The sequence below is a fragment of the Dipteris shenzhenensis genome, chromosome 2, assembly GCF_047967505.1.
Source record: "Dipteris shenzhenensis isolate YYH24624 ecotype China chromosome 2, Dip_SZ_1.0, whole genome shotgun sequence".
Taxonomy (NCBI): Eukaryota; Viridiplantae; Streptophyta; class Polypodiopsida; order Gleicheniales; family Dipteridaceae; genus Dipteris; species Dipteris shenzhenensis.
Genome location: NC_141597.1, coordinates 25,379,907 through 25,401,572, shown reverse-complemented (window position 1 = coordinate 25,401,572; position 21,666 = coordinate 25,379,907). Strand labels below are relative to the sequence as shown.

The 21,666-nt window shown below is 42.6% G+C and overlaps 1 protein-coding gene across 1 annotated transcript in view; it reads left to right on the top strand.

Annotated features, from left to right (window-relative positions):
* The first annotated feature begins 3,491 nt into the window (after nt 1-3,491).
* Nucleotides 3,492-21,666, top strand: part of SPA4 (SPA1-related 4) — a 38,748-nt gene continuing 20,573 nt past the window's right edge. The window contains exons 1-3 of the mRNA XM_087387106.1: nt 3,492-4,050; nt 4,613-6,639; nt 10,706-10,863. Of these exons, the coding sequence (XP_087243232.1) occupies nt 4,921-6,639; nt 10,706-10,863 (1,877 nt within the window). The 5' untranslated portion in view covers nt 3,492-4,050; nt 4,613-4,920. The remainder of the gene's footprint in view (nt 4,051-4,612; nt 6,640-10,705; nt 10,864-21,666) is intronic.

Here is a 21,666-nt window from a genome sequence, read left to right as displayed (position 1 = left end):
CATGCCCTAATGGCAATCGAGCTTCCAAAAGTTAAACCTCCAAAGTTGAATAACAGTAGAAGATCCCTCAAGAAAGCTGAAGGAGAAAATAGCAGAAAAGCCAAGGCCGAACAATTTGAATGAGTCCAAACAAGGATCGTCAAATTGTATCTCGCAAAGTCAGCTCCCTCAAAATTTGAGCCACCTCCTCTTGAATGGTCTACTGAGGGACTGGAAGGAGTATGCGCAGCGAATGAACCCTTACTTGGGAACACCTTACTAGTGGAAAAGTTACCCCACAGTTCCCAACGTAAGAAGTTTTGGAAGTATAAGCCACATGTGCAGATTAAGCTCGATCAAGAGACTTTAGAAAAAGAAAGTCACCAAGAGCCTAACAAATTGGTTAATGATACTATGCCACCTTGTACCCATAGCACAGAAACCTAAAACCAAACTAGTTTGTTTAATCTTCCATTCATACTCTTTCACATTCGGGCTTGTGAATGAACATGTTTTCTCTTGTCTTCAATATTAATTGTAGCATAGTTTTTTAGACTTGTGCTTGATTGAAAGAATTTGGAATTGTTTACTTATGTGGATGGTGAATGGCCTTTAGAATAATACATTGTTACACTTCTCTTAGTGATTATACATTGTATAGGCATTTTAGTGAATTGGAAAAAAAATACCCTACAAGCTTATGACCATGAGTGTTCATTGAAGAGTCTATTACTCCCACATTTGAATGGATAAAAGAGTTTAGCTTTTACTTGTACTTAAGAATTAATTCAACTTTCATTCAATCGTGCATGTGAATAAATGCATTCTTACACGTGTGCTTGTAAATGAATATGACATAATCACGTGTGCATGTGAATGAATGAGTAACAGTCTTGGATTGGTGCTTTTCAATGAATGTGTCCTTTTATCATTTGTGCATGTGAATGGATGAAAAAAACTCTGTATATATATATATATATATACATACACACACACACACACACACACACACATATATATAAAGAGAGAGAGAGAGATACATATGTACATACATACATACATGCATACGTATGCATGTATGTATGCATGTGTGTGTGCATCTGTGTGTGCATGCATGTGTGCGTCTGTGCATGCATGCATGTGTGTGCGTGCATGCGTGTGTGTGTGTGTGCGTGCATGTCTATGTGTATGTGTATGTGCATGCACGTGTGTGTGTGTGTGTCTGTGTGCACACACGCATGTATACACATGCATGCATGCATATGCCACTATGCATATGCACATGCACGTTGGAAGGGGGGTTTGTTCTTGTCTTTTTTTGAAATATAACTTTAAAAGCATTCTTAAAATCCTTTAGCTAGGTATGTCCATTAATATATTGTCAATCTTGGCATACATACATGTAGATGCTACATGGATCATGAAGTCATGAGCATTTTGGACTCAATGTGTAGGTGTTGTGTGAGCTAATAGATGGTGGTGTGGACCATTGTTTTGAATGTTTTGGAAATTGGAATGTGATGCATGCAACCTTTGAGAGCTGTCATGAGGTGAGGTGACTCATTAATCATTTCATTATGTTATTGCAATGCACATGTCATTGTAGTCAAATGCGTTCATGTTTTAAAGAGTGAGCATGATTAGAATTCTTGGTTTACAAACATTTTTCAAAAAGTGTATGATTACCATTTGATTTTGCTAGTTACCCTACTGCACATGTATCATTAGCATGTGCATGCATGATTTATAAATCCTTTTAGAAAACTATACTCTCACCAATAAATTTCTTAAGCATTAAATCATGATTGAAACCTCATTAGTGATCTTGCTATCTTGCAGGCATGGGTATAGTGGTATTTGTGGGATTGAATGGAAACCCAAAGGCAAATCTATGCTTTAATGTAACAGTGGGTCGTAGGATCTTCGGTTGCCTATTTGGAGGTTTCAAGGGGCGAACACACGTCCCACACCTTGTTGACATGTTTCTTAAGAAGTTACTCTGATATCAATTACTTATTTATTACAATGTTAATGTTTTAGTCCTCAAGAAATACTCTCATGTTTGGTTTAGTAGGAGGGTATGGCACATGGGATTGCCATGCCCCAATGTGATTGGCTCATAAGGGCCATGCTTTGAGCCCTATCAACTAGGGATGCAATTTATACAAAATCGATAACAACACCAAACAATCAAAGAAAAATCCTTATTTGAAGTTTCTTATTTCATTCATTGAAATCTAATGAGCTTAGAGGTTAGGATTATAATAATTGCACTACATTAAAGGGCACCTTCTATCATTGCACCTGCAAAGCAAATTTCTAGAGATTTTGCAAGTTTGGAATTGGTTAGCTATTTTTGCACCTCAATAAACCAAGCTAAGATTCACATGCATGGAAATTAAAAGAATTGTTCTAAGATAATTGCTAAACCACAATGTTTTGTATGGAAAACCATATCATGAGTATTAGGATTAAAAGACCCTATGATGCATATGGGTGAAATGAAATTAATATTAGGATTTAAAGAAACGGGTGTTAAATGTGCCAATGGCATGGTAATGGTTGAAAACAAAGATTTACAAATTTTCTTAGCCTGAATTTTAGGGCATTATGGCACTTATTTTGCATATTGAATAACTTGCTTCTCTTTAGTGAAATGTAAGCTTTTAGGAGTATCCCCTCTATTTCATTATTATGAATTATGTTTACGGCTAATGGTGGATGGGATTACATGTGTTTTGATGTTAAAGAGGGATTGCAAGTGACCTTAGTCTACTCAAGATTTAGTAGGCATGAGTATAGCTCAATGAAAGCTTGGTTTCAGAGGTAGTTGGGAGTAGTTCTAGAGCTTTTGTAGGAAGCCAATGGGAGGTCATCTATGTGAGGCACCCACATGGATCTCACATCAATTTCAAGGATTGAGGTTGTGGATGTTTTTGGAGATGGAATGGGTTGAAACATACCTATTGTTGACAAGATTATTCTATCCCTAGTTTCTAAGAGGGACGACTAGATGGACTTGTTGGTGATACCTAGATACCTTAAAGACCTTGGCATGATTGGAGGGTATGTTAGATGATCACAAACTCTAAGTCCACCACGTCTTGACTTCTATTTACGGTACATACATTGCAAGTTTGCCCACTTGCTTCTTGAATGTTGAATCGAGTCACTTGTCCAATATCCCAAACAACCCTTGCGGAAAAGAAAGAAAAAGAAAGGGGACGGGGAGGGGGGGGGGGCGGGGAACACGTGGAGGTGGGGACCGGGAAGGGGGACGGAGGGCTGGGAGGGCGCCACGTGGGAGGGGACCACATGGGGGCACGAGGGGGGGGGAGATTCTTATGGCTGGGAAAGGAGAAGCGAGGGTGACGTGGAAATTTAGGCCGAAATGAGAGTTTTTATTATCATCAAAATCTGACGCAAAGCTGAGTGGATGAGTAGTGAGCATGAAAGCTATGGCGATGGCCTGATGTGGCTGCCCCCCAGCCAAGCACCACCTCCCCTCATCGTCCTCCTCCTCCTCCTCTCCCGCTTCTGTTTGTTTGTTTTTGAGAGAAAGACAGAGAGCGAGCGAGCGAGCGAGCGAGCTCACCTCAGGATATCACCTCTCATGCTCTTCTATCGCTTCCCTCCTCCCTCGCCTCGCCCTTTTCCCGCCCCCTCCACCTCCCCATTTCCCATCCATTGCCCGCGCTTGCACCCCCCTCCTGCATTGCCCCTCCCCCAATTGTACCGTGGGATCCGCACCTGGGCGCCTGAACTCTGGCTTGGTTTCGGGCGGCGGAGTGCTAGCGGACATTCGCCGGCACAGCCCGAGAGAATTCCGGAATTGGGCTGTAGAGCAGTGGTTGCATGTGGGAAGACTCTGGTGGAGCGGTCGCCAACTTTCATTTTGTAGAGTGGCTCTGAGCGCTCGCTCAAGCTTCCGTCATGGATCAAGATGACGACGAAAAAATTGGGTAGTCGCATATGTCGACGGTCGGTTTAAATTCTCTTGCGCCTTCGAAAGACAGCAAGCATCACGTTAACCTACCTGACCTGCCTTGGGGACTTACCACTGCAGTCATTGTGAGTTACTCTCTTTTTTCGCATTGTTGTGCGTTGCATATCAGTCAAGGCCTTATTACTGGAGTAGTGGGTGCCTTCCTACGAATGAGACAAAGCCATGGCTCTGTTATTTTCCCTTTCCTTGTATCCATGTTTTTGAAGGCTGTTTGAGCCACTGATTCCTCCCAGTGCTGTTGACAATCAGGTTGCTGCAAGTTCTATTTTTTAGGTGCCATGCCCATATCCTCTGGATTAACGCTATCAGAGATGATTTGTTTTGTGCAATTTTGACATGTACCATTGTGTAGGGTTGTGCTAACGCTTCAATACCCGTTAATTGACGCAGAACTTTAGGGTTGCCATTAATATACATGCAGGTCGTGTTTGGACAACATGCATGCAATCCGTCTCTCGTGATGTGCCGTTTAAAGTTTAGATCCATAATCTTTGTTTTTTTCAAAACGTTCTTCTATAAATGAATTGAGAAGATTGGATATATTCTAGTCTTACAAAAGTATATGTTCTGCTGTATACCCAACAGTTCAGTCTTTTAATTGTCTGAGTCACCCTTTACTTGGTGCAGATATTCGTACGGCTCCTGGGAAATCGAATGGGAAGGATTTTGAATAGTGGACCAGATTTGCTTGGGAAGGATATTTTGACTCGGTACACTTCTTCTGAATTTTATGAGGATCGCTTATAAAGTATGGGTACACAGGGCTTTATCTTCCCTTTCCATGTAATGTCTGGGCTCGACTAAGCTTGGCTGATGCCATCTTGTAACGTCTGGTGATGTAACACGTATTGCACACTAGCATCCATGCTTTTGTTGGCGCTTGATCTTGTTTCAAAGGGTCCAAATATCGTTCATGAATTTTCTGCATTGCTTTAATGGAGGGAAGTAGTTTTCATTGGGAAACTGGTGATTGGACATCCAAGGTTGATCATGGGACTGGGATTATAGTTGCCACTGGTGGAGATGAACAGGGCGATCTTCAGCAATTCAGCTCAGGTCGAGGACAGGTAGCCAGAGAATCTGAACGATGTACCACAGAAGGCTTACCAGACAGAAGATTGGGGGTAAAGTCTGAAGGCATGTCCGCTTGCAGTTCCGCTTGCACTGTAAAATCCAATTTTGCTCTAGGTCTGCCTTCTGCTGGGGCTTCAAAAGCTGTGGCTGGCAATAGTGAAAGGAAAGAAGGTGGTACTGGAGGTCAGCCTTCTTTCATGAGACCAAAAGCTTTTGCAGTGGATGCTCACAACATTTCTTCCGTTAGAACTGACCTCTCAGGTAAGACTTTAGGATTAAGGACTGACCCAAGGGCCTTCTTCAGCAAGCAAGCTGAGAATTACAGGCAGGAAATTCGTCAACAGCAAATACAGCAATGGGTCTTGAAGCACAATTTTGTTCAGGAATCTTTACCAAGTGATTGTTGGCCTGACAAGTATCCTCAAATTACTGCGGGCACTGAGCTTGAGAACCCAGTTTCAGCTGAGAAACTTAGAAGCAGTAAGGGTGCAGGTGTAGATCAGGATCAAAGGCGGGAATCAAGCAGTACACAGTCCCTCTATAAAGACCCCCCGAAGATGAGTTTTGCAGAGTTTAAAAGAAAACAGGCTCGCTTTGTTTCCAATGATGCTATTACAGTCAACTCAGGAACTCTCTATGCATCTGAAGATGCTTCCGTGAAAAGAACAAAATTGGCAGACTCAATTGAAGAGGCCGATCAAGGCTGTCAAGCAGCATCAGCACTTTGTGAGCAGCCAGAGTTGCCTTCATTTGCTGGGGGATGCATTCCCAGGGATGGTGGTGGTAATGAAAGCATTACTTTGTCACAGTGGCTTAGTAGGCCTGGGCGAGTTGTGGATCGTTTTGAGTGCTTGCACATTTTTAAACAAATTTTGGAGTTTGTGGATCTGGCACATGCACAGGGCGTTGTCTTGAGGAATGTCCGGCCTTCATCATTTATCCTTTCATCAATGCATCGAGTTTCTTTCCTGGATTCTGCAAGTTCGAGATCTAGCTCTGGTTCATCTGAACCGTCTACAGGTGCAGCTTCTGTCCAAGCTTCGCTTTTAGATACAGAAAGTCTAAGTGATGCTACTCCTGCTCAGAATGAGGGAAGGATTGTTTTCTGTGCAACACCACAGAACCAAGGATTGGAATGGGCTGAAGAGCAGCCTCACACAGACAGACATTGGAGCAGGACTGATCTGAAACAGACGGTCTTATCTGCAAAGAGGATGGATAGTTTTGCTGACAGAGTACAAGGTTTGTCAGCAACCAAGGGATTGAGTATTACTAGTCAGAAAAGTGGCAGCTCTGGCATGGAGAGATTATATGATAACAGGTCTGCAGTTGATGTTTCAAAGGGGATTCTTCTGTCCAAGGCTGCTGTTTTGGGTGCAGGCAACTTAGAAATGCAAGAGAATATGACTGTGGGTTCTTCGCAACTTTTCTCAAGTGATAAGTTGCACCAAGATGAGCGGTTTCCTGTGAGGCCTACCCACCTAATGGAGGAGACTTGGTATGCAAGTCCTGAGGAAATCTTAGATGGCACATGTTCTTATGCATCAGACATCTACAGTTTAGGGGTACTGCTCTTTGAGGTACGAATTTTTCTGGCCTATCTACTTGTATATACCAGTTTTTTACTTCCTTTTAGATGAATCGCCAGTTTTTAGTTCAACACTGATTGTGTTCTTGTAAAGGCAACATTTTGCAATCTTTTACGAGACTCTGTTCTCTCTGGTTACTTTCTTCTCTAAATTTTTGGGGGGCACATGGGCACTCTTGTTACATGCATGTTCTCGAATTTGTGCTTGGCGAAATCTTTGAATACATTTTGGTAGCGGCAAGGGTTTACAGCTCAAGGTTTTCTGTGTTCTTAAATTGGGGTATTGGAATAATTTATAGGCTTTGGGCCATGGGCTATTGGATAAGCAAAATTTCAGTGCGTAAGGGAGAAAAGTAGGGTGGCTGAAGAGCATTCATTCTACATATTTCAAATATAATCTTGCAGAAAATCAGAAATTAGGTGCAGGACTAGAATGCCTGATACACCTACTGACTTTTACTGCTGGATCAATCATCAGATCATAGGGACCACATTACCTCTGCTGAGTTTGTCCTTTGGTTCCAAAGGAGTGATAGAAACTCATAAGGCTTAAATATGAAAAGGGATACGTATATGCATGTGACTTGCACCCTTTTTGAGGCACTGATAATATTGGTAAATGGTGGTAGAGCTTGTATTCTATATTGCTGAAAATTTTGACTTGAGGCATTGATAATATTGGTAAATGCATCTGACTTGCACCCCTTTTGAGGCATTGATAATATTGGTAAATGGTGGTTGAGCTTGTATTCTATATTGCTGAAAATTATGACTTTTAGGTGTTGGACTTTTGTGGAATGGAAGTTTGTGTTGAGTTTGCTGGGCTTTTCATTGATTAGTTTTTCTCTGTAGTGTCCTTGTGGCCATTTTCCCAGTTCTTCCCCCCCTCCCCTTTGCTCCCATTTCCGCAAGTAACACTCTTCCATATTTCTCCCCCATGTCCCCAGATTCTCTCCCTGCCTCGTCAATACCTCCGACACTACTTGTGCTTCCATCAACAGAAAAGGACATAGTATTTGATTTTGAATATTAGGATCCGAATAATCCAATTCGTACTCCCATGCCAAGCTCTAATGATGGGTATGATTTTGATGAGATACCACTTCCAAGTAATCCCATCAAGGAATTTTGGAGCAAATATCTTGATATGAAAACTCGAGGTGGATGGACCCTAGACAACTTTCCAGCCAACCTTCATCAACATCAAATTAGTGAGGCATGGATTAGCAAGTTGGATCCACAACCTAATTGGTGCTGCCCCAAGCTCTTTGATGTAATCTTCTTGAAGGGCTATTATTCCTTTTGCATGCTGCATGTACCTTGTGGACCATATGTAGAGCTATCCTTGTGGACCATATGTAGGAGCTATCCCACATCTCGAGCTTAGAGACAGATCCAATGTGAGAATGGCACCAGCACAGTCAGCGTGAATTAACTGTTGAAGGGGAAGGGCTAGATTTAAGAGTTGAATTATGAGGGATTAGAGAGAGTGGACAACCAAGGCATATTGAGGAAACACTCTCAGCATTGTAAGGATTGGGTACAGGACGATAGAGAGTGGAGCGCACGAGAAAGCTGACGTACTATTATGAAATGTCATGAGGGTTGCAAAGTAAAATTTCAAAAGAGGTTATATAAAGGACCTAACCCTAAAGGGAAAGAGCCCTCCTATCCGGAGGTAAAAAGTGTCCCAAGGGATGTTCACAACACACCACTCTATCCAATAAATCCCTCTTGTACAATGTATTGGCAGGGTGAACATGTACAAGAAAGTAGATCAATCACCTTAAGGAATCAAGCCTAAAGCTTTGCGAAAAGCTTCAAATTCTCTGGATAATGCCTTGGTCAAAGACTCCAACTTTGTCATGCGTAAGACAACTACATCAAGTTGATCTCTCATGCTACATATCCTCTGACATAGTGAGCGTGTTTTGTGGGAGCATGAAACACAAGGTTTTGTGCTATTGCAGTAACACTCTAACTGTTAGTGAGGATAGGAGTTGGTCACTGTAACGTTTCATGAAGATCCACCAACAATCTCTTGAGCCATACACATTCAACTGTTGTAAAGGCAGCCGTGTACTCAGTGGGTCGCTTCACATACATGATACATACTTAACTCAGTACGAAGACTTTGTATAAATGGATGCTCAAGTATGTGTGGGTGTGTGGATTTGTATGTGTGAGAGCATATTTTTATAGTATGGTCTAGACCCACTGTTGGGTGCTGATGACGTCAGTGGGGATGTCATAGTAGCTAGTGGTGGAGTTTATGGTTTTAAATCTTATGAGTGACTACCGTGAGATTGAAACTGCACTATCTTATGTATTTAGAGAATGAGTTTGGGAATGCTCCTGGATTCATCTGGGTATTTACTTAACTGTTGTTGTGAAGACGGTCTTGTACTCAGCTTCACATGAGGTGTTGCTTCAGGTGAGATCCCCAAGCCTTATCTGTATGTCAACGTGCTGGTGGATGTTTCGTCTCTCTCTCTCTCTCTCTCTCTCTCTCTCTCCCCCTCAATCTTTGCTGCGTCGTCTCCTTGGGGACTGCTGGTCCATGCTATGTGACTGAAAAAAAAATCAGTAATCACCTGCTGGCTGGACTTGGGCCTCTCGATCTTCTCTCTGTATCTTGAGCAGCTGGTTTGTGTGTCATATGGCCTTCTTCTTCTTCATCTTTAAACTGCAATGCTTGCATGTGCTATGAATGCATTCAATCCTGTGCCACTCACGGTCTCCCTTTGGACAACAAACCACTGGCTCCCACAAAGACTTAGGCTACAAAACCTGCCCTCCCTTGCAACACGATTCGAGTGGCCTACTGACTACAAATTCATTGGGGAGGCATGGGCATCGATCCCCATGGAGCAATGCTCCAACAGGACCAGATCTCAAGTCATTCATAGCTTGTCTGCCAAGGTCAAAGTCTATGTGTGTTTCACAACAACAAACATTCCTGTCTTTGAGTTTCCTGACATACTAGGGCTTAAAATTCTCAAAGCTCCTCTGCCCAATTGAAATGTATGGATTCTAATCCATAAACTTGAGATACAATTCCGTCTACTAACCCAACATGTGAGCCCCCTTTTTGCTACTACTAAAAGAATACAAAACACGGTCTAATTAAAGTATATAATGAAGCAAAATAATTTTCAACCACCATGCTGGTTTAGGACACGTTTAGGATAGTCAACCACCGGGTTGGTTTAGGACACATTTAGGATAGCCACAATTTCAACTGTTGGGATGGTGTGGACACTTTCATAGTTTCAACCACTAGGATGGTTTAGCCTGACGGTCTCAACTTCACATATTAGACAATAACAAGTATATTGCTTTTCATTTCTGAATCTCGTGAGTCATCTCTGATCCAGAGAGAGAGAGAGAGAGAGAGAGAGAGAGAGAGAGAGAGAGAAACTTATGTCTATATAATGATCTTGTAATGCCTCGTTGGCTGCTGATAAATCTCTAAGGATCATAATTTAGTCCCTATGTACGATGGTGTTTAAGTGGGTGACACATGATAAAATACTACATTTTGTGCTTATTTTCCATGTGGATTGGGGAATGCCTTAGCTTTCATTTAGATGGAGTCTTTTTTTTGCTGTTTATTTCTGATTCTGGCCTAGTGATGCCACAGAATGTTGTGCGTGCTGTACTTAACCATATTGAATGGTTTGTAGGTTTGTGAGTTGAAACTTGAAACATTTGAATCCACACGTCTTGATTGTGTCAATGATGCTAATTTGTTCACTGGTGTTTGTTTGGAGTTGGGGGCTGACATTTGCATAAAGCCTAAGCTGGTAGAACTGAATTTCAAATGATATGGTTTTTAAAGGAGACATTGATGGGTGCATATACACAACTGGTTTCTGTGTGTGTGTGTGTGTGTGCGTGTGTGTGTTTTGGGGGGCGGGGGGAGTGCTAATATACTACATATGCTGTATGGTCCGAATTTGAGTTTATATTGTTGTTTTCAGTCTCTTGAAGCAATGAAGGCAAATGTAAACTCATGGCATGACCTTATTGGAGACTCTTCTGGATTTTTGTAGCAGCTTTTCTGCCCTTTCAACACTTGGGAGGAATATTCAAGGTTAATGTCAGATCTTCGCCATAGAATACTTCCTCCCCGCATGCTTTCGGACCGGCCAAAAGAAGCTGCATTTTGTCTCTGGCTGCTTCATCCTGATCCAAATTCACGGCCAAAATCCAGGTGAAGCCTTTTTTTCAAGGAACTCTAATGAATGCTAATTCTAGTATTTTTTATATTTGTAAGCCTATATGTAAAGCTGAATATGTTTGAGGAGTGAAAAAATATCAGTTTATAGGATTCTTATGTATCTGTAGTACAGCTTCGCATATCCTCCATCACCATGCATGGAACAAGTCAGCATAAGCATAGGCAGAAAAGACCTGAAGTCAATGTCTGGACATTTAATGAGATTGCATGTCGCCACTCAATACATATCATTTGTATTACTGAGATTGCTGCCTTTCGTAGAAGGTAATTGTAATGAAGGGGGAAAAGGGGCTACCTTAGTACCCCTTTAGCTAGAGTTAGCGGGAACAGGAAAAGTCCCCATCCATCATTCATCGTACAGTTTTGATGTGACATCTAATCTACACGCTCTCTTTCTCTCTCTCTCTCTCTATATATATATATATATATGTATGTATGTATATACATATATACATGTATATACATGTATATACATACATACATATATATGTATATATAGATATATGTATGTATATACATGTATATACATATATACATGTATATACATGTATATATGTATATACATGTATATATGTATATACATGTATACATGTATATACATATATATATATATCTATATATATATACATATATATATGTATATACATACATATATCTATATATATGTGTATGTATATACATATATACATATATATATATCTATATATATATACATATATGTACATGTTATGTATATACATATATGTATATATATATAGATATATATATATGTATATATGTATATACATACACATATATATAGATATATGTATATATATGTATATATATATGCATTCTCCAGCTCTCTCTCTCTCTCTCTCTCTCTCTCTCTCTCTCTCTCTCTCGTGCACGCGCACCCTTTCTCCTTCCTTCTCCCCCTCATTCTCTTCCCTTCTGCTCACCCTTAGGATTATGTACCCTCAAGCCAATATAACAGCCTTAACTAGCACTAACTAACTAGTTACTAGGCTTAACTAGTTAGTTACTAGCATGAACTAACTAGTTACTGGTCCTAACCAAGGCAAGTGGAAAACCCCCTTGGGTTAGTTAGGTATTCGCACTAACCCACTACTAACATGTTATGCCATGCTAGTATCAATGCTTTGGCTTTATATTAGTTCATGAGTGTAATTATGTATGTATTGTAGGAGAGTTAGGGCACATGCAGGAATGGTAGAGTTTCTGGAGGGTTATTTCCATTGTGGTCCCATGCTGGACCATTGCAAGGTACATGTCAAGAGCCACACGAAGTGCGTGTATGGTCAGCCAAGGGCCACCTACAGTCCATCATTCATCGTCTGGCTAGACATTTGGAACGTTAGTTGGGCAGCCAGCCATTTAGGATGGACAGGTCGAGGTGCCGAACCGACATGACACTTATGGAAGTTGTACAAGCAAGACTTGGTTACCCATTTAGGCAGTTCCCTTGGGTTTTGACTATTTAAATAAAGGCCACTCCACACATTCAGTTTTTCACCAGAGCTGTTACCATTTTTGGAAGTGCCTTGACCCTCTTGTGCATCAACTTTGACCATATCTCTTGAGTTCCTTGTGCACACATTTTCTTTGTAGGTTAGGCACTACTGGAAAGATTGACCAATTCAGTGACTTGTATCCCTGGGAGAGGACTTTATATAAGGGCCTACAGCCCCTCCTTGGTTGGCCGACTTGGCCTCCCCCTTGATGTGCTGGCTGACCAGCTGCCTTTATGGCCTGACTGAGGCTCTCACCTGGTTGATGAGGATGGCTGGAGATTGATATATATCCCCACTTCTCAGCCATATTGCTGGGCTTTGCTGCCAGCCTTTGTGCCCCTTTCATTGGGCCCATGAGCAGCCCCAAATTGGCAGCTCCATGGCCGTCCCTACTGGACTGTTCAGCCCTAACTAAGGGGTCCAGCTTAAACCAAGTAGGTTTTGTCTATGCTGCCCATGTGGCAGCCAATGTCCTGCCTACGTGGCAGCCTCTCAATTTCTCTTTCATGGCTACAGGTGTCACTCCCTGTTTTACTCCTCATTTTGGCCATTTGTGGAGGTGACAGTAGTATTCCAACAGTCATTTTGATTGCCATGGCAAGAGCTACGGACGCTTTGTATTAAGAATTCTTTTTGGCAGCCGGATACAATTGTACAAGAGTCTCCTCACCTTTTAGACTGACTGCACTGATTCACGACTTTGATTTGGTTTTGTGGTGGACATCACACAAAATCAGCAAATAAAGTAAAAGCCCATGCTGCACATGGACGAGCTTTTTAAGTGCATGGACAAGCTTTTTAAAGAGCCAAGCATTTCTCGAAGATTGAATCTTAGATGTGGATATCATCAAGCTAGGATTAAACCAAAGGACGTGTAAAAATGAGAAATTTGAATCTTAGATGTGGATAGCATCAAGCTAGGACCAAAGGACGCGTAAAAAACAATCTTTTGAACTTGTTATGGTCATTATGAGTCAAAAGTTAGGTCTTTTGGTTTAACTAATGCTCTAGCCACTTTCATGGGTCTTATGAATAGTGTGTTGAGACCCTCTTTGGTTAATCTTTTTGGCTCATCTATAGTTTTGAAGAAATACAAGGGAAAATTTGCTTCCTCGGAACAATGACATACTAGCTTAGTCGAAAAGAAAAGATTCTCTGTTATTATTTTCCAAAAGTTGTGGTTGAGGTAAATGTGAGTAGTTTTGCTATGGGGTAGGGTTTATTTGAAAAGCACGGCCTTTAGCTTTGAAAGGTAAGAAGCTAGATCTAACACAAGAAAGGTTTTCCACCTATGAGAAGGATCTCTTTGCTTTTATCCATGTTTTAAAAACATATACATCATTTATACGGTGCCAAATTTGAGATTCTTAGAGATCAAGGATCGAATGGTTGTGTAACTACCTTGAGTTAAGAGGTTGAAAAGATGGGTGGATTGGGTTAATACAAAACGTTTATCTTGAGTTGTGGTGTGGACCAAAGGGTTAGGTTGAAGCTTGTAAGAGCACTTGCCTTGGAAAGAGGTGGTGGCTTATATATGTAGAAGTTCAATGCCTTGGGCCACATTTTCAAGGCTTAGAGGAAAACTTTTGTGTTTGACATTGTGGTAAGGTCCATAACTATGTTTGCAAGAATGATTTTAGAATGTGCATATAATGATGGACTAGGCACTTTCAGATTCTCATGTTTTGTTGGCCCATTAGGAAAACCTTTCATTTGAAACCCTTGTTCCTTGTTGGGTCATCCTAGCTAAGTTGGTGGCTACACCCTCTTGAGTTGGAGGCTACACTCTTATGAGTTGGAGGCTACGTTTAAGTTGTAACCTTTATAAGGACGATTTGGAAATTCAAAGAATTTGTTAGTGTCTAGATATTCATCTCTGCCAAAGATTACAGGGGCCAATACTTCTTGCTAGTGTGCTCAAGTAGTGACCTAGGATGAGCATTTAGGATCCTTGATAGATAGTGTAGTTTGGATAGCCTAGTGATACGAGATTATCCAAGGATGAGCTGAATCGACTTACCATATGATATGCTCCATTTCCCCCCCTATTTTCTATTGTAAGTGCTTCCCTCCAACTCTTCTGGAGCGGATCCATTAAGATTCAAGGGAGAGACTTGGGGCTGTATACCTTTTTTCTTCTCAATGGCTTTTCATTAAGCCCAGGGAGTACTTGGACACATCTTGAGAATAGGGCATTTGCAGATTTTTCTTAAGGGATTCATTGAGGTATAGACTACTTGAGCATTCATTTCGCATATGTCTAATGTACCCTTGGGTTAGTTCAAGATCTCCTTGCCTAAACTCCTCATAGAGAGTACGCATTACATGGGTCGAATGGTATTTCAGAGTCCACTTGCACTAGCTCCTCATAGAAACTAGGTTGTACATGCTAAGAACTTGAGAGTTCCTATAGATATGTAGACTCAGTGCCCCCCTTTACTCACCACCATAATAATCTACTTCATTTGGACTCGAAGGACTCGGGTCTCTTTGCCCCCCGTTAAAAAGGATGTGTTTCTATTGTGAGCGCTTCTCTAACTCTCTTTTTTTTTTTTGGAGAAAAAAAAATGTTTATATTATAAACATTTCATAAGATATACATTGATTATTTACAAAAAACAGTCTGCAGTTCTGCCTATCTTAAAACATCTAAGAAGAAAGCTCGTAGCTGCCTCAGTCTGTCTTAGAGTCAGTCTCATAGTAGATGGATCCCTTGAAGTGGCACTCTCGATTGAAGGTCTGAGGATGCTCCAGCTCGTGGTTTTTGATTTCAGCAAAGAACTGTGCAAGGTCATACATCTTCGAAGCCTGCTAACCATTCAGCAAAAAGATATTCTGCGTCAGTAAGCTTATCATTAAATTGGAAATCATTTTTGGAAATCCACACAAATCATAATGCATGTGCTCGCACTAATGCCCAGCGTGAGTGTTTGACTTTAGATGCATCTCCCAACAGAATTGCTTTCCACTTGACTGTTTCGCCTAGTTGCATTTGCATTTTCTTCCAGACTTTCCTAGCTGACGGGCATGCTACAAAAAGGTGGAATACATCTTCCTGTGCGCCCTGGCATCGCTGGCATTTGCTGTCCCCTTTTCCAATCCTGAGACCTCTTGCATTTGTCCAGACAGCTTTCATCAATGCCAACCAAAGCAACGTCGACATCTCGGGAATTGCTTTGGCCCAAATATAGTGGAATCTCCGCTTCCAGCACAGTGTAGAGTCGGAGGTGTTCCAATGGGAATTTAATACTGGAATCATCTCTTTAATAGACACAAAAGGAGTAGGAACAGGGAGCAAATGTGGGGAGTGAATCCAGCTAAATTCCAATGCATAGTTCAGCACTGAGCCCCCCTTCCACTGAGTGTTGCCTTCCCAAAGTGCCATTCTATTGATGACAAACATAGTGTCTTGATTAGTCAGCCTGAATTCTTTCTGAATTTCAAGCAAGGTCTTCCATCGGGCGAGGAGCGTGGCCCAATCCAGTTCCGGGTTAAGGAGCTTGAAAATCCAGGTCGCTGCCAATTTTGCCGTCGCCTGCTTTATGTTAATCTCCCAGCCCCCCTTCACTCTTTGGATGAGTGCAGAAATACCCTTGGATATTCTGTTGTAGCCTCCCCACAGAAAGGACCTGCATTTAGCGATGAGTTTATCAATTCCCGTTTGACTAGGATGCCAGCAGGACAAGTAAAAGATAGTTATGGGGTAGAGGCAATGATTGACTACCATCCTTCTTCCCGCCAAGTTGGATTGAAAGCCTCTCCACTTTTCCAGTTTTGAGCTGAACCTGTTAAGTACCCATTCCCATCTCTCCTTCATTGACACCTCGAAGCCCATGGGTATGCCTAACAGTCTGAAAACAGTGTCTTTTTGGATCAGTTGACAGCCCAAATGCTCCAGCTGAGCTTGAGCTTTTCCATTGCCCGTGCAATATCCAGTTTTACTATCCCGCTTGACTAGGATGCCAGCAGGACAAGTAAAAGATAGTTATGGGGTAGAGGCAATGATTGACTACCATCCTTCTTCCCGCCAAGTTGGATTGAAAGCCTCTCCACTTTTCCAGTTTTGAGCTGAACCTGTTAAGTACCCATTCCCATCTCTCCTTGATTGACACCTCGAAGCCCATGGGTATGCCTAACAGTCTGAAAACAGTGTCTTTTTGGATCAGTTGACAGCCCAAATGCTCCAGCTGAGCTTGAGCTTTTCCATTGCCCGTGCAATATCCAGTTTTACTATGATTGATAAGAGTACCAGAAGCTAAACAATAGGTTTCCAGGCATTCCATGACTTCTCTCACGTCACATGTGGCGTTCCTAGGCATTAGGTTGGTGTCCTCTGCAAATTGATGCATCGCCATCTGCTTACCATTGGGCAACTCAATTCCTTTTAATGATCCCTCAGCAGTTTTTTCTACAAGTAGCCAGCCCAATTAGCTATAGCATACAATAGTGGGGCGATGGGGCAGCCTTGCCTAATTGATCTTCTCATCTGAAAAGTTGAAGACATCTCGTCATTGATGCATACCTTGGCTGTGGCGTTGGACAGTAGTAGTTTGATCGCGGCAACGAAATTTGGTCCCAGAGCTGCTTTGTGATACATAGTTTGTTCTCCATGAATAAATAGCCATCCCTGATGTGGTAGGCATGATGGGTGCCTCCATCTTTCAAATGTGCCCATGGCTGAGCAAAATCAGCATCTCCCTCATAGAATTCTTTGAGGGCTGTTAGCTCATCATGATAGGGAACTGAAATATGGTGAAGCCGTGGTCTACGAGAAAGGGCATCAGCCACTACATTCTCTTTTCCAGGAGTATATTGTATCTGAAAATGAAATGATTGCAGAAAGGTAGACTATTTCATATGTCTCTCTCTGATCAGAGGTTGAGTTAGAAAATATTTAAGACTTTCATGATCAGTTTTTACAAGAAAATCTATCCCTAAAAGATAATGTTTCCAAAGTTTGAGAGCATGAATTACAGCTAAGAGTTCTTTTTCATAGATATCATAATGAAGTTCAGCATCTCTTAGCCGTCGGCTTTCAAAGGCCACAGCATGACCATCCTGGGTAAGAGAAGCCCCAAGGCAATCGCCACTGGCATCAGCTGCTACTAGGAATGGTTTCCTTAAGTCAGGAATGATAAGTACAGGAGCTGTAGTCAGGGCATGCTTTAGAGCATTAAAAGAGTCATTTTCTTTTTGGGTCCATCTGAACTTCAGATTTTTCTTAGTGAGATCATGTAGAGGGGCTGCAAGTTCAGCAAAATGCCAAATAAACCTTCGGTAATATGAGCATAGGCCTAGAAAAGACCTTACCTCATGGGCATTCTTCAAGTCAGGCCACTCTACAATTGTCTGTATCTTGGCTGGGTCCATACGGACACCTTCTCGTGAGATAATGTGACCAAGATAGTGAATCTCAGGAAGAAAGAACTCACTTTTCTTCTCATTGATGTTAAGAGCATTTTCAGCTAAGATTTGAAATACAATCTTTAGATGTTCCTTATGCTCTTCCTCATTCTTGCTGAAAATGAGGATGTCATCAAAGAAGACGGCAGTGAACTGTCTATAGTTCCTGAACAACCGTTCCATCAGTCGATTGAACGTGGCTGGGGCATTAGTAAGGCCAAATGGCATTACCATATATTCATACAGCCCAAATGTGGTTCGGAAGGCTGTTTTATGAATGTCCTCAGGTACAACTCGTACCTGATGGTAGCCACTCTTAAGATCTATACGGCTGAAAATTTCAAATCCTCCTAAACGATCAAAGATATCGTCTATACGAGGAATTGGGAAACGATTCTTAACCGTCTGTTTGTTTAAGGCTCTATAGTCTATGCACATCCTGAAGGTTTTATCCTTCTTTTGGACTAGTAAGACAGGAGAGCAAAAAGAAGAACTACTGGGTTGGATCAATCCCTTGTCCAAGAGTTCTTGGACTTGCTTGAAGATTTCATCTTGTTGAGTTTGACTAACTCTATATGGGGGTCTATTTGGAGGTGAAGACCCTGGAACTAAGTCAATTTTGTGATCCTCTGGTCTCTCAGGAGGGAGGTGACTAGGAAGTTCCTGAGAGAAGCAACTAGAGAATTCCTGAAGGAAATCTAATCTTTCTTTTGTGAGATGATCTGACTTTTCTTCACTTGGTTGCTTATCGCGTACAAACACTAGAAAAGAACATACTCCTTTCTTAAGCAAATTGGGAGATCGTGCATGACTTACCATAGGAATGGTGTTTCCTGAAACTCCCGCTGTAATGCTCACATCTCTACCCTTATGTTGGAGGATTAGAATATTCTTCACATAATCGATTCGGGGGTTGACTTGCTTATGCCAGGGCATGCCGAGAATTACATCTGATCCTTGAAGTAGGTGCCACCATGAAGGGTAGATGATCCAAGTACCCCTGGATGTGTACCCGAAGCTTGCCGATGATGGGGTACACCTTCTCTTCTTGGTTCTTGAAGGCTGCAGTTGCCTCCAAGGCTTCTCCTTTATCCTCTGGGGCTATCCCCAAGTTCTGTGCCATCTCATGAGAAATAAAGTTGTGAGTAGCTCCACTATCGAACAAAAACAAAGCGGATTGATCCTTTACCTGACCCCATGTTTTCAACAAACTATGGGTGTCGTTTACAGCTCCCTTTTCTGGAGGTGCTTCCACCTTGTTGACTACCAAAACTGGCTTTTTGAGGGCTGCTTCTTTGTTGCTGCTGTTTTTGGCAGCTTGAGGGCATTCGTAGAAGTTGTGGCCTCGATCGCCACACTTGAAACACCGCCCTTCGGAGTAATACTTTTGCTTCTGTTGTGGAGACAATGAGCTGAAAGTGCGGGCTGCTTTCTTCGAAGGAGGCTGGCTGGCTGACTTTTGCTCTTTTGGTGCGTCCTTTGCTGTCTCCTTACGCTTTTGTTCCTTGGAAGAGGTTCCCTGGGACTTCCGCTTGTTGTTGCTGCCATTCCGCTTGTTGGAGAAAGATTGTTTCTTCTCCACCTTCAAGGCGATGTTGATGGTGTCTTCGAGAGAAGTAGGAGTGGCAATGTCCACCTCATGCTGAACGATATACCGTAGGCCAGCAAAGAACTTCCTTTGCTGCTCTTTTTAATCCTTCCTACTGAATGCTTGAACTTTTAACAAAGTATCCCAAAAACGATCAACATACTCACTGACTTTCTCTTCTTGGCGTTGGCGGAGGATGTCCCACTGCACCATTGTATCTCTCTTAAACTCCTTAGGCAGAAAGTGCCTCATCAAGTTCTTCTTGAAGTGCTTCCAGGTGTGGGCTTGCTGTCCAGTGTTGACCATAGCTGCCCACCAGAGTGAAGCACGGTCTTGCATGTGCAGGACGGCAAACCGGATCTTTGCCTTGTCTTCGTACTCGTCCCCCTCAAAGAAATACTCGAGGTCTCGGATCCAGGCCAGCAAGACCTCGGGCTTGTCCTCTCCCTTGTACTTGGTAAACTTGAAGAGCTTATCTCCAAGAGGTACCTTATGCTTTGCATACCTTCGTCTCCGTGGACGTCTCGAAGGAGATGGACTCCGATGACGCCGTCTACCTCGAGGAGGGGAAGAAGAGGATGATCTTCCCTCCTTGTTGGAGTTGGTGTTGTCCGCACGGCCTCTTCCTTGGGATTGGGGCCCTATGCCATGAGTTTCTGCTTGGCTGCTTTCCAGCACTTGAACCTGTTGAGCAATGTTTGCCAAGAGAGCACTCAACTCATGCAGGTTAGGAGGAGGGTCAGGTCCATTGGCTGCCATGATGACAAGATAACTCAATGAAGGAGAGACTCAACAAGAGAAAGCACAGAGTACAGGACCACTGCCTAAGCTCTGATACCAATGTAAACTACTCGGTGCTTTCTATTAATTCAGACAACGGATTTTGCAGAGGCATTTGAATGAGATGATTGCGAGTTGCCAAACACATATACTTGAACTTAAGAGTTTGCAATTAAGCTGGAATTAAGACTTATACAGCTTAAACACAAAGTGACATCATTGGAGAATGCAATATGATTGAGGGGCCAAGACGGGCCCCCCCCCTTATCCAGGCTCACTTTATTCTTGAAAATGGAGATACAAGACCAAGGTGCAATGCACCTTCCAAACTGATGAACTCAGTGAAAACCTAGGACCTAGATACAAGACTCAAGAGCATATGTACAAGGTAGACAACAAAAAGGAGGACTCCAAGCTCAGGTTTCAGCTCTTGGCTTGCCCAATCCACAAGGAAGAAGCCTGCAACAATCACCACTTACATCCAACATTAGAGACAAGCACTAGTTTCTAGAAAGATAGTAGAAACAACATGAAATAGTGCTGTAAATGAGATAAACTTGACAATACAGGCTCCCTTCGTGACTTGACCCTTTTGTAGATGAAGTCCTTGATGCCTCTGAAGCTACCTTGGGTGAGGGGAGTGTGGAAATGGGGCTGGAATGGGAACAGCTTAGAAAAACAGCCTGTAGGCTAGAGAGAGAAAGCTTTTATGGAGTGATAGCTGTAGAGAGAGAGTGCCAATGCTGATCCCAAGGGAGGAGATGTAAGAGAGGAGCTGCTGCTGTTCCAGAGGTGCACAGAAAGGCAGATTTCTGCAAGGGAAATGGGCTGGAACAGTAGAGAGAGAAATTCTGCAGAAGAGAGAGAGAAAGACTGCAGCAGGAGAGAGAAAGGGCTTGTGGCTGCTCCAGGCTAGGTGAAGGAGAGAGGATGCTGCTGCTGTTTCACAAGAGCTGAGAGGGGGTAGATTTCTGGAGAGAAGGCGCTGGAACTGTAGAGAGAGAATGTGCTGTTGTAGAGAGAGAAAGTGCTGCTGAGGTGAGAGAATGGCCTAGGGAGAAGCTGGCTGCACCCAAGGAGCTGGAGAGGTTCTGTAGCATCATCTAAAAGGAGGGAGAAGAAAAGTGACGAAATTTTCATGTGTGGAATGAAGGGGAGAGGCCTTCTTTTATAGGCTCAGCCCCCCCCTAGACCTAGAGTGGAAGGTGGACACTTGTCCCAGATTTTTGGTGGGCTGCAGTCCCAAAGAGGACAGCCCACCACTTGCCCTAAATCTACCAGATTTGGGGCCAAACACTTGGCTTGCATGCCCTGCCACTTGCCATGCATGCTGCCACATGTGTGGGACAGGTGGTCTGACCTGCCAGCTCAGATTCCATGTGGCAGTCTGCCACGTGTCAGCTGCCACGTCACTCCCAAAAACCCTAAAATTTCAAAGTTGTCAGAATTTAATTCTGATCGCACCCACGGGTTCCTAACAGCTTAGACTAT